Source organism: Carettochelys insculpta, chromosome 14 (assembly GCF_033958435.1).
Source record: "Carettochelys insculpta isolate YL-2023 chromosome 14, ASM3395843v1, whole genome shotgun sequence".
NCBI lineage: Eukaryota > Metazoa > Chordata > Testudines > Carettochelyidae > Carettochelys > Carettochelys insculpta.
This window is the reverse complement of record NC_134150.1, coordinates 32300689-32313920: the sequence shown is the minus strand read 5'-3', so window position 1 is coordinate 32313920 and position 13232 is coordinate 32300689. Positions and strand designations below refer to the sequence as shown.

General features: G+C 44.4%; 1 protein-coding gene across 1 annotated transcript; it reads right to left on the bottom strand.

The window, feature by feature from the left end:
• Window positions 1-353: 353 nt before the first annotated feature.
• On the bottom strand, window positions 354-12465 carry NUDT7 (nudix hydrolase 7). The gene is made up of 4 exons (XM_075008951.1): window positions 12425-12465; window positions 7734-7887; window positions 3584-3742; window positions 354-1121 (listed from the first exon to the last, which is right to left on the bottom strand). The coding sequence occupies exons 1-4, from the start codon at window positions 12463-12465 to the stop codon at window positions 738-740; spliced, it is 738 nt and encodes a 245-aa protein (XP_074865052.1). The 3' UTR covers window positions 354-737.
• Between the last annotated feature and the right edge of the window lie 767 nt (window positions 12466-13232).

The window sequence follows — 13232 nt, the reverse complement described above, 5'->3', positions numbered from 1 at the left end:
TACGTGAAATGACCTGGTGGTCCTGGTCCAAATACTGACAGTGGACAGGTTATAACATCACAAAACTGAACAGCACTATGTCTGGCATTACTTGGAACGAGTTATTTCAATAGAGAGAAAAAATGGCTAGACTTGAATCCTAGAAGGTGATCCCTCTAAAAGATGGCTGAGTTGTAAAGAATATTTCAGAATTGTTGCTTGTACTGTACGCTTCCTGGAATTTGGTTTTAAGGAATGTCAGTGAGCACAAGCTCTAATATTAATAAATAAAAACAAAAACCAACCAAGTTGGTAAAAGGATTGCCACCTTGCAATTGTATTATAGTAGTGCCCAAGGACCCCAATCAGTATTTAGAGCCCCATCATGCTTGTTGCTGTACAAAGCATAGTAAGATATGTACTCTGTTCTGAACTGTTCTAAACCCAAGAAAGAGTTATCCACACTTCAGAGAGAAACCAAAGCACAGAGAGTAAGTAAGTTATTCAAGATAACAGACGAGGTCTGTGACCAGGCCCGAATCCCCAGACCAATGCCTTAACCACAAAGAATATGAAAAATACAATTAATTTTTAGACATGTAAAATAAACACAGAAATTATTTTATTTAAAGCTCATTAACCTAACAGCACTTTATTTTTTATGATCCAATAAAGGCATTAAAATGGGAAAACTTCTGATTCAGAAAATCAAAGAGTAGACTTTGAAAAATATTTACACTTATGTGTTGTCCCACAGCTCACAATTTGCTGCTTCTTCCTTTGTGTAGTGACATATACTGCTCCATGAAACTCTTCTCAGAGGATGAAATTAAATTGTCAAGATCATACTTAATGTCAAATGTAGGTTTCTTTTCAAAAATTACAAGAGCAAGAAATACAGCAAAGTGCGCAGTGAGTCCCCATATCCGAAGAGATGTTTTACGCTCAGGGTCATCATATACAAAAGCATGCAGCCAACTTGTAACACCATCTGCTCTTTTATAAGGCAAGGTCATGTGCTTTAATGGCTCAATAAAGTACTCCAGTGGCACCAAAAACACATCACTCACTTCATCCAGATTAGGTCTAGCTTGGAATGTGTCCTCTATAAATCCTACAACTGGAGTTATCAAAGAACCCATCTGAAAGAAACAAAAAAAACATCAGCTTGTTAGAAATACTTACAGTCTTGTATTTTTTAAACTGTTTTAGAAATCATCAATTAGAACTATACTGAATTTATAACACTATTGATAACCTATGAAACAACCGTACTTGCAAGCACTTTCAGGCCCTGATTCAGCACCTACATACTCAGGCATGTACAGGTTGCTCCTCCTTGGTCCAGCGCCCTCGGGACCTGAGTGGTCCCAGACCAGAGATTTTGCCATACAAAGACGGGTCAATGTCCCCTGCTGGCCTGCTCTCAGACCCCAAGCCCAGCTACTTCCCGGCCGCAGGGCTGCTGTTTCCTGGCCCCGGCTGCCGGTCCCAGACACATGCTTCTGGGTTGCCAGCGCCCCAGCTGGCCACTCCACCCCATCCCAGCTGCTGCTGGTCCCCTCTTCAGTAGCCTGGCCCGACTCCAAGCTAGCCCCCAATCTAGGACATGGGGCTTTCTGGTCCTGAAACGTTCATGATCCTGCTGGACAATGTATATGGACAGACCAGAGTACCGGTTATCAATGGGTCTATTTATGCATTTCAAACTAACGAAGGTTCTTAAACACATTGCTCATTTGGGGCAATAGTGCTTATAGTAAATACAGTGGAGTCCTGTGGCATCTTAAAGACTAAGACATTTATTTAGGCATAAGCTTTTGTGGGCTGGAGCCCACTTAGTCAGATGCATCAAATAAATCTGTTAGTCTTCAGGGTACCACAGGACTCCTCATTGTTTCTGTTGAAACAGACTAACAAAGCTACAACTCTGACACACTGCTACCAATACAGGGTAACACAACCATACATATGAATGAGTGAGTTTGATATTCCATACTGTAGAGTTTACTGACAAACAGTAGGCCACTAACATAGTCTATTCATACAAATTATAAATGTGAAAAACTGATACATGTTATTAAAATGAAAGCCAACCATCATCCCCTGCAGAATCAGCAAGAAGTGTTACTGTTCCAAATACAAAGCCACAATCTGTCTTCAGTTACTCTAGTATTAATCTGGATAGACTACATAAACCCAAGAGTGACATTATTTAGATCAAGGTAACAGAACAGAGTAAGATAGATAAGAGTGTTTTTGGACCAAGAGCCACCAGTTTAAGTATATTTTTATTCACCTGATTACATAATTTTTATATCACCCTTAACTCTCAAAATAAAATTGACTATGAGACACTACAAAAGTAGATGATGCTGTAACAGAGAGCATTAAAAGTTAATCATTCTGGTATATTCAAAGGCATATGTATATTTCAAATTATTATAATTAATAATTTTGAGAGAGAGTGCTGTAATTGGCTTGAAAATATTTATGAAAACTGTTATAACAATTAGATTTCTCCTTTCTATGAATGTTAGTGCTTTAAAGCTATCTTTACATGAATACTTCATGTTTCAAAATAGTAGATAACACACATTTCCACACTACTACTGGAAGATATTATTTTCATTTTCTTATCTGTCAGGATAAAACCCACAGAAAGGAGACAAATAATCAAAGATTAGGGCATTCAGAAGAAATACTATACAAAAAAAAACTGCTTTGAAAATGAAGCATTTTATCTCTGTTTTCAAACACATGAAAACTCTTCCCATGTGAGATACAGCTAGAGCCTAGACACGGGTCTCAAACTCCCAGCACGCTGGCCAGTCCCAGCTACAGCAAATGTGCAATCCAGATCAGGACTTCTGGAGGGCCAGACGGGCCTTGTCATTACTTGCCTCCAAAGCCTGCCCCCTCGTGCTATCGCTCTGCCTTCTCAGATCTATGGCATGCCCTCCCTGCTGAGTATTTTACTTTGGGGATTCACTGGGTAGGGAGGTGCTTGGTGCTGCCCAGCAGCAGTGTTCATTCCCTCATTCCCCCCCACCCTGTACTTCCCACAACAGGACGTGCAGGGGAAGTGGCAGCGCACTGGGTGGGCACACTTGATTCAGTGTGTGCCACTTCCCTGTGGCAGTAGGAGCTGCAGAGAGTGCAGGGTGGTGGTAGAAAGAGGGTAACTATTGCTGTCATGCAGCATCAGATCCCTGAGAGATATTCAGAACTGCCTGCTTGGGGGACACAGGGCATCACGTGGGGAAGGCCAGGCTTGGGGACCCTCCTTACCCTATGGGAGTCCTGAGCTGAACTGTGCAATCATTTTAACTGGGACTCGCCCATGGAGCAGATGTTTGAATCCCCTGGCCTAGAAGCTTGAAAACGTATAAGCTAACACTGACTTACACCTCAAGAGACATCTCCAGAACAAAGTAGTAAACTGGGTGAATTCCCATTACAAAAACACAAAGTCACTTACTTCTACAGATTTGAAATGGGCCAGTGTTAAAACTTATAGTAGTAAAATGCAATTTTCAGCTCATTTCCTAACAATATAACAATATTCAGATATTTTATATATATATATTTTGGTACATCTTACTTTATCAATTCCAGGTACAAGCCTACAGATAACTTCCACCTGCTCTGGACAGAGTCCAACTTCTTCCTGGGCTTCCCGGAGAGCAGTGGCTATTTCATCTCGATCTGTTGGTTCACTTTTACCTCCCGGAAAGCACACTTCTCCTGGAGATCTTCTCAACTGGAAATTAAACGAGTATTACAAAATAAAATAATTTTGCTAATTTCATCTTGGATCCTTGTGTCCACAAAATTACTCCAAATTATTGTAGATCTCTCTAATCAACAAGGCCGAGAACTAGAATAAGAGCACTTCAAGTCAAGAGCAATGCACTGTCAAAACTGCATGAGGAAGCTTAGTCAACATCTGAACACAGTGGTTGTGACTACACTAGCGCTCCCCTTTAGAAAGGGGGCAGATGCTAATGAGGTGCTGCCATGCATATACAGCACCTCCTTAGCATAACTGTGGCCATGCGCATTTCAAAAGTGCCGCTTTCGAAATGCGCACCGCTGGTGTAGACAGGGGCCTTTCGAAAGGACCCCAGGATTTCAAAAGTCCCTTCTTCCCAAAACCAAATGGGAAGGAGGGGTTTTCGAAATCAGTGGGTCCTTTCAAAAGTCCCCTGTCTACACCAGCAGCGCGCATTTAAAGTGGCATTTTCAAAATGTGCGTGGCTGCCGTTACGCTAATGAGGCACTGCATTTGCTTGGCAGCACCTCATTTGCATCTGCTGAAGCAGCTCACCAGCATCCCCCTTTTGAAAGGTGGGGTGCCAGTGTAGCTATGTCCAGTGTCTATTTGTCCACTCTGGCCGTGTCTACATGTGCCCCAAACTTCGAAATGGCCACGCAAATAGCCATTTCGAAGTTTACTAATGAAGCGCTGAAATGCATATTCAGTGCTTCATTAGCATGCGGGCGGCAGCAGCGCTTCGAAATTGACGCGGCTTGCCGCCGCGCGTCTCGTCCCGACGGGGCTCCTTTTCGAAAGGACCCCGCCTACTTCGAAGTCCCCTTATTCCCACGAGCTCATGGGAATAAGGGGACTTCGAAGTAGGCGGGGTCCTTTTGAAAAGGAGCCCCGTCGGGACAAGATGCGCGGCGGCAAGCCGCATCAATTTCGAAGCGCCGCTGCTGCCCGCATGCTAATGAAGCGGTGAATATGCATTTCAGCGCTTCATTAGTAAACTTCGAAATGGCTATTTGCGTGGCCATTTCGAAGTTTGGGGCACATGTAGACGTAGCCTCTAGGTCCCTCACTTTCAGCATCAAACAAAAGAGGTAATTTTATAATAATGTTACTTCTATTATCATGCACTTTATGTTGTATACTTTCCTTTAAACTTTACATCCACATTTCAAGCCTTTTACCATCTCCCTTTCACAAAAGAGACTGAACATGCTCTTTGGAGTTCTCTCTGTCACTAAACATGGATACTTGCATATGGTTAAACAAAAAAGTAAATATGCAAGGTAAGAGAAATCAATAAAAAAAAACAAAATCATCCGCAGAAAACATCTCAGAATAAACAAAGTCTCTAATTACATTCATTTGAAGTTTTGGTTTAATAATACAGGCTGAACCTGAGAAGACCCAGACAATGGATTTTGGTCAACCAGGGGAAGTCAAAAATTACGTACGTCTTCTCTAGTAATAAAAGAAAACTGTGTTGCAGTCACAAAATACTTCCATAATAACCATTTTGTTTCAGCTTCACTGAAGAGAGCAGGAACTTCCAAACCAATCCTCTCTCAAAGTGTTTGATGGCATTCTGTTGTTGACTGTTTTGAACACTTTATTAAGAACTGGCCTATTGTCATACAACTTTGTAAAGAAAATGGTGACTAAACTGATTGAAGTATCTCATCCAAAGTGCACATCCACACATGCCCTGATGTGCATAATATTTATTTCACACAGAGATGGAATAATTAGAGGGAACACTGTTAAAGCTAGTAACATTTGAAAATTAAAAAAAGAAGCTAAAGACAGCTGTCAGCTAGCAACTGAAGAGACTGCTGCGACTGCAAATGTGAAAAATTTATATAACATTTAAGATTTAGTTTAATAAAATATAATGGCTATTATGTTAGTGATTTACTTCTTACCATTCCTAATATAGTACTGCTGCATCTACAACTTGACACTGTTAATAACTATTATATACTATTTCCTAAATTAATTAAAAAAATCAAATTATCTGAAAGAAATTACACAAAGTACACTTCTTAGTGTTGTAAAATGCTCTACCGAGCTGTATATTAACATGTTCTAGTGATCAAATCTGCAACATTGTTTAAGAAATACATGAAAAGGTATCAGTGAAAACTTGAGTTGAATCAATGATTTTTTTCTTGGTAATTTAAATCAATCCATTCTACTTTTTTATGACTTGGAAATTTGTATCAGACTTCTCAGAAACATCCAAATTATTATCGTGTTTATAGAAAGTAAATATTGGTGATCAATGTTTACATGTGCTAATGAAAGTTTGTGTACGTATTACGGTTTGCATACATGTTTGAAGATTAGGCTCTACAATAGAAGTTGGGTTTGTTTTTTTTTTGGGTCAAGGCCCCTGAACCACAGAAGAAATAAGCCAGGGCACATAACTGAGAAGCAAAAAAAAAAAAAACAAAACCCTTCCCACACAAAACAAAACAAAAATATCACGCAAACCTCAGTGATTGGTCTCCAACTGCAAAAACAAGTAAAAAAGGCACGCTCCTTTGTTCCCTTGTGCACCAGTCCCTGAGCCGGGGCGGGGGGGGGGAGCATGGCTAGTAGTATTTTTAACCCCCTCCCCAGCTCAGGGGCCATTTCTACACAGGCTGCTTTCTTCGAAAGTGGCATGGTAATACATGCTCCAAAATATGCTAATAAGGCATGGATGCAAATTCCTTGCACCTCATTAGCATACGGTCACATGATTTGGAGTCCGGAAGACCGTTCTTCCGGACTCCAAAAGGTCATTTAGAAGCACAGCCACCCGGGGGGGGGGGGGTGTCTTCTGGAAGGAAGTCCTTCTTCAGGGGGCCCCTTCTTCCCAAAAGTTTTCAGGAAGAAGGACTTCCTTCTGGAAGAACCCCCAGTGGCCGCGCTTCTAAAAGTCATTTTGGAGTCCGGAAGAATGGTCTTCCGGACTCCAAATCACGTGACTGTATGCTAATGAGGTGGGGGGGAATTCCCATCCACGCGTCATTAGCATATTTCGGGCCATGTATTACCATGCCACTTTCGAAGAAAGTGGCCTGTGTACAAACGGCCAGGGTGGGAGCAATGTGGGAGGGGACTGTATGGAAGCAGGCTTGAGGTATGGGGTCTGGGCAGGAGGGAGCGTGTAAGAGTGGGCTGGAGGTTGCGGGGGTCTGGGAGAGTGATATGGTGCAAAAACAGGCTAGAGGTGGGTGATCTGGGCAGGAGTGGGGTGCAGAGCAGGCCAAGGGTAGGATCTGAGCAGGACTGGGCTACAATAGCAGTCTAAGATGTGAGGGTCTGAACAGGAGGAAGAGGGTGTAGGAACAGACTAAAGATGGGGAGGGTCTGGGTGTGAGGAGAGGTGCAGGAGTGGGGTGGTGGTCTGAGTAGGCTGGGGGTGCAGGGTCTGGGCAATGGTGGTGGGGCTGGGGTGTGCTTACCTGTAGAAGCTCCCCTGGCCATTCTCAAGCACTGCCCCCACCCTGCTGCTCTGATTGGATGGAATTAAGACCAATCAGCATGGTGGGTGAAAAACCTCTCCAGGCAGCACTGCAGTGGTGGCAGTGTGTGGTGTCTGGAGCTGATTCCCTTGTTACCTTGCCAAGCAGAGCCTGTGGATAGAATCCTGCCCCTCCCTGCCTGACTCCAGCCTGCGAGGCTTGGGGCTCCACCCCCCCCCCCCAGCCTGCTGCAGGACAGATGCTGGGGAGGGGAGCCTTGAGCCTCAGAGGACCAGATCCGGCAGGCCGTAGTCTGAATCCAGGCCACAGGCTGGGGATACTACAAGAATACAGTAATAATTAAGACTTGTACACACAGACTAATATGTGGATAAGAATATGAATTAATATGACTATCAACTTAATGCTCTCCTTTCTTCACTTTTTATTTTCACAAAGCTCAATCTTGCAAAACACTCATTTTACTTTTAATGTTAATGCAGTTGACTTTGTTCTTCTGGTTCACATACCTTCATCGATCTGACAGTAAACAGCACATGAAGCTTTCCATCTTTAACCATTAGAGGCATAAGAACAGATGCTTTGGTTAGTGGCAAATGGGAGAATTTGCTTCCAACATCGTATTTTCTTAAACTGATCTTGGCCTTATCTTTTATACTTTTGCTTAAAAAGAAAAAAAGAAAAAGAGAGCTCCGTAACTAAACAGAAGGCTTATCCTACCACTTAAAAATATAGGGAAGATTATAATTTAGGATTGACAAATACCAGAGGTCTCAAAAACACATCCTGCTTTTCAAAATTATCGGGTAAACATAACTAAATATTGTGCCCATACAAGCCTGCAATTATTAAGAATCTGAACTATTGATCATCATAATCTCACTCCCAAAGCAACATGGATTTAATTTTTCTGATTCATGTAAGAGCAAACAGCTCTTATTAATTTAATAAACATGTATCCACATACACATAACATTAGCAAATATAAAACTGGCAGTGTGTTTTTATACTACAGCATTTAAAAAATCCTCAGATTTTCTTTAAAAAGTATATACAGTATATTCCATCCTCCACTGATAATTCTAATTGCATCATTGTGCACTGACATAATTAAGGCTTTCTGGACTCAGTTTAAGATTAGACTCAACTCAGTATGTTTCTGGGCACAATACTGCTCAACCATTTCTATACAGTTAATGGAACAGTAGTTACCAAAGAAGGCACATGACTGCAAAATGAAAGTGTTGAAAAACACATAGCAGTGGAGCAATGATTCTGTGGATACGTTACTGGACTAGGAGCTGGGGATCTAGGTTCATTTCACAGATCTGCAATAACTGTCTTATGACAGCTTCATCTAGTCATTTAATCTCTCTGCCTCAAATTCCCATTTTTAAAATACGCTCATCCCTTGCTATACGAGCACAATTGGTTCCCAAAGTTCTGCTTGTAGGTGAAAACTCATAAGAGCGACACTAAATTCCCATTAAAATACACATAAAAGTCTACAATTTGTTCCAAGTGCTTGTAACTTGACATAAACCAGTTGAGTTTAGGTGCTTTTCTGATGTATTTGAATAGTTTGGCACCAGAAATAGGACGTAGTATATAGATGTAGAGCAGGGACTCCTAACCTGTGGGTTGGCACCCAAACATGGATTCCATTAGATTTGTTAAAAGTCACCAGCTGGGCAGTTCCCAGCTGCATGTGGCTGTTAAAGAAGCCATCTGCAGTTTCTTAACACCGCTGCCTGAGGCAGATATCTGTCAACAGAGGTAGCTGCTGGAGATGGCAGCTATCTCTATCACTAGGGATAGCAACTACCTTATGCCTAAGGTGCTGAAACCTTAACACTTGAGTTAATTGCTAGGAGCAGGAGGGCTGGGAGAGCCACCTCGCCTACCAGCCCCAGTGAAGAGGCTGCAGGAGGAGGAGGAGTACCTAAGGCTGGGGCTGTTGAGGGATGCAGGGGGGGTCTAAGACTGGGGGAAGTCTGGGGCTGCAGGGGAGGTTGTAAGGCTGGGGGCAGCTTGGGGCTGCTGGAGGGGAGTAAGCCTGGCGGGGTAGTTTGGGGCTGCTGGGGGGGCTCTGAGGCTGGAGGTGGTTTGTGGCTATTGGGGGTGGGGTTTAAGGATGGGGGCAGTTTGGAACCTTGGGGGGGTGTTAAAACCTGGCCAAGGGTGAGGTCTGTGAGGTGGGCGTGGGGGGGCTAATACAGTAAACCCTCGAGTTACCCAGGGATTGTTCCTGCAACCACTGCATAACTTGAATTTTCCTGCAAGGGGAGGGAAGCCAGGAAGCACCAGGGTTGGTCAGTTTCCTGGCTCCCAGAGTGACAGCAGCTGGGAACCAGGGGCAGGCTGGTTCCAGTCTCCCCATGGCTTGCTGGGCCAGGAAACTGATCAGCTCACAGCTGGTCAGTTTCACCTTCCTGTCACTACAGGAGGGAAACAGGCTAAGAGCCTTCTCCTTATCTTCCCCAGCCTAAGGGCTGTCAGACAGCTGCATGTCTGAAGGAAGGGAGGGAGAAGGCTCCAGCCACAGGGCTGGCTGAAGCAGAGCCAGCTGCAGGGCTGTGGGTCTCCCAGCCTCCTGGCCAGGGACCCCTCAGCTGGCTGTGCTCCAGCTGTGGGTCTCCCCACCCCCAGCCAGGGACCCTGCTCATATCAGCGGGGGAAGTTCACTTGTATAGTGAATAAAGGTAGGTATATATGTTCCTCGTTTTAATGAGTACTCATTAGTAAAGTACTCGTTAAATGAGGGATGAGTGTACTGCATTTAGGAGACAGCACGGTTCAGTGGATAGGATACCTGACATAGAGCCACGAGAATTGGATTTCATTCCCAGTTCATTATCTTGGTATGTGACCTGGAACGTCACATCTTTTTTTGCGTTTTGCCATATACAAAATGGGAATACCACCTCATTAGGGTCACATTAGTTAATAGGCCTGATCCTGACCACTATTAAAATAAATACCAAAAATAGGAATTGGCACATTGTACTGCATTTAAGGCACACAATCCTGAGGCAATCCAACAGTCATGCGTAACTGCACTTTGAGATAACAAGAATACTTTGTGTTTACGCTTTGTTAACTGCTAGCCAGAGAAATGTCTTACAGAGCATAGTAGTAATAAATACATACAGCTCCAAGCCCAAAAATTCACAAGTAATTATATGCACTTGAGAAATCAATGGCATGACCTGCAAACAGAAAGTTAGCCACAGTCTTGCGTCTCAGTCAAGATGTAATAGCAAAGGACTCCAGTGCAGTCTGTTCCAAAGAACTTATTACTCTTGTATAAAAATATGATTTTATTAGCATAATGTGAAGTACCTGAAATCATTTCAGGTAGACTGCTCCAACTACTTAAATATATGTTGAGGTTTTATTTTAAGACCAGCTATCTTGTATAAGAAAGGATGACACAAAATTAATTGCCACAAAATACATTATGCAGAATTCCATAAAATGTCTATTATCCACATAAATTCTGTGAATATTTTCAACTGTTACAATATTGGCCTTTGCATTGATCTTTACAAAAAAGATTGGTCACCCAGTATATCTTTTAAATTAAGATAAAAAGAGATAGTCCTGGCCTATGCCAAGGCACATACAATAGAGCAGGGGTAATCAGTAACAGACTGGTGAAGATCTGGCAGGCAGATTCTTTTCAACAGATCTCTTTTCATAGAAGTACAGGACCAAGGAATATAAAAATAAACACAGCAGCACATGTAGTGACACATGCCAACTACCCAAGTACACACTTAAGTCTCAGAAAGTTTTATACCCAGACACTACTAAGCTATTCTTAGAATATTAGTTTGACCAGAGCTAACATATGCATATCTACCTGAGCTGAAAAAATTACACTTCTACTGGCAGTAGGCCAGGATAAGTACATTGCAAGGACAAGCCTGTAGTGGCCCATGACAGCTGACCTGGTCATTCGGTGGTCAGGCTAATGGATTGTTTAACTACATGGTACACTTCCAGGCTCAGGCTGGACCTAAGATTTAGGCCTCTGGAGGGGGCAGAGGCCCACTGCTCTGGCAGCAGCCTGCACCTTGACACGTACACTGCAAGGAAAGAGTGTCTCAGCTAGAGTCAACAGGGATGGGTTAGGTACAGGTTTGTCTTTGCAACATACACATACCCATGGTCTTTCTGTACCTCAGATTCCCATCTGTAAAACGATCATACCACCACCTCCTTAACTCACAGGGGTGAGGATAAATACAATAAACATGTGTTTGACATGCCCTAATTCAGCAGTGCCACATGTTGTAAGCACTACAGTATTACCCTATTTCGTGGAACACTGGTTTCAGTGAACAACTTGCAAGTGTCCCAGGAGCATCTGGAAAAATACACTGATAGCATATATTTTCTGTTATTAAAAATACATCCAATGCTAGTTCCTCGTTGCTATGATACCTTCATAAATTTTGCTTTTGTTGTGTATGTTGCTGGTTTTGGGGCTTTTTTTTTTTGGCCTGAATTTTTTAAAGAGAATTTTCACCAATGTTCCACATAAAATTATTATTTGGTAGTCCATGGTCTCAAAAAGTTTAAGACACACTGCCATAGAGAACAGAGATACCGGTGTAAAATTCTGTGCACCTGCCCACAACAGCGGGGATCAAATTCACTAAATCAGGTGCAGTGAACATCCCGCTCTGCTGGAATGCGTGTGTGTGAGTGTAGCGCGCGTGTGATTGTAGCACACGTGGTGTGTGTGTGTGTGGTGTGAGCACGGGAATATGTACATTTACACGTGTACTTATTTCACAGTCCGGGGGCCTGAGCTAAACAAACCCGATTTGGGCCACCAGAAAACACGACCCCCGGTTCTGACACGGAGCCCCCGCCTGCGCTGAACGCGCATAGCTGAGGACCCAGCCAGGCAGGCCTGCGAGGCGCCTTCCGCACTTGGAATAACCCAGCCCGACGGCCTAACCCATGCGGGGCTGACCCACTACAGCGCTGCCGCCCCAAGCGGCCCACGCCCGAGGGCAGAGGCCGCTGGGCTGCCCGAGCAGGTCTCCCATCCATCCAGCGAGCGGCGAGGACACGGAGGCAGCAGGGACAGACAACGGGGTGGGGGCTGAGAGCGCTCGCACGGCACCTGCACGGCAGACAGGAACAACCTTACTAGCTGCGGGCGGATAACAGCGACGCCTATTACCTTCCCAGTTCCGCCGCCTCAGCATCCCTCACCGCCGCCATCTTTCCCACACCCCCAGCCGAGCCTGAGGGAAAGAACCGGTGACTGCAGGGGGAGGGACAATTCTCCCCTCGTGCCACTCAATTCGCCCTCTACTTGATTGACCGATGATTTTCCCAATCAGCGAGAAGCGCTAAGAGCCCTAGCTTTCTATTGGCAGAGAAGGGGACGAGCCCGTGAGCGGGAGGGGGCGGTCAGGTAAATCCATTCGAATAATCCCCGGGTAGAGGTTAGAATGCACCAGGTTCGGTTCCAGCCCAGTGGGCGGGGCGAAGCCGTTGGTGAGCTGCCCACTGTCTTTGCCCCCTCCCGTTCCCCGTGGCAGTTGCCCCACATGGCTGAAGGGGGTTTGGCTACACGATTGTGATCACGTTGCCTGGATTGCTGTGCATGGGACTTCTCCCAGCCGTCCTGCCCTGATCCCTCCCTCCCCCCACGGCTCAGCCCCTGGCCTCCCATGGAGATACACATCTCTTAGAACTGGAAGGGACCTTGGAGGTCACTGAGTTTTGCGGCTGACACAAAACTAGCGGGAGAGGTAGATTCGTTGGAGGGTAGAGAGAGAATCCAGGGGGACATGGATAAATTGGAGGACTGGGCCAAAAGAAATCTGATGCAGTTCAATAAGGAGAAGTGTAGAGTCCTGCACCTGGGGCGGAAGAATCCCAAACATTGTTACAGGCTGGGGACCGACTGGCTCAGCAGCAGTACGATGGAAAGGGACCTAGGGGTTATGGTGGATGAAAGGCTGGATATGAGTAAACAGTGT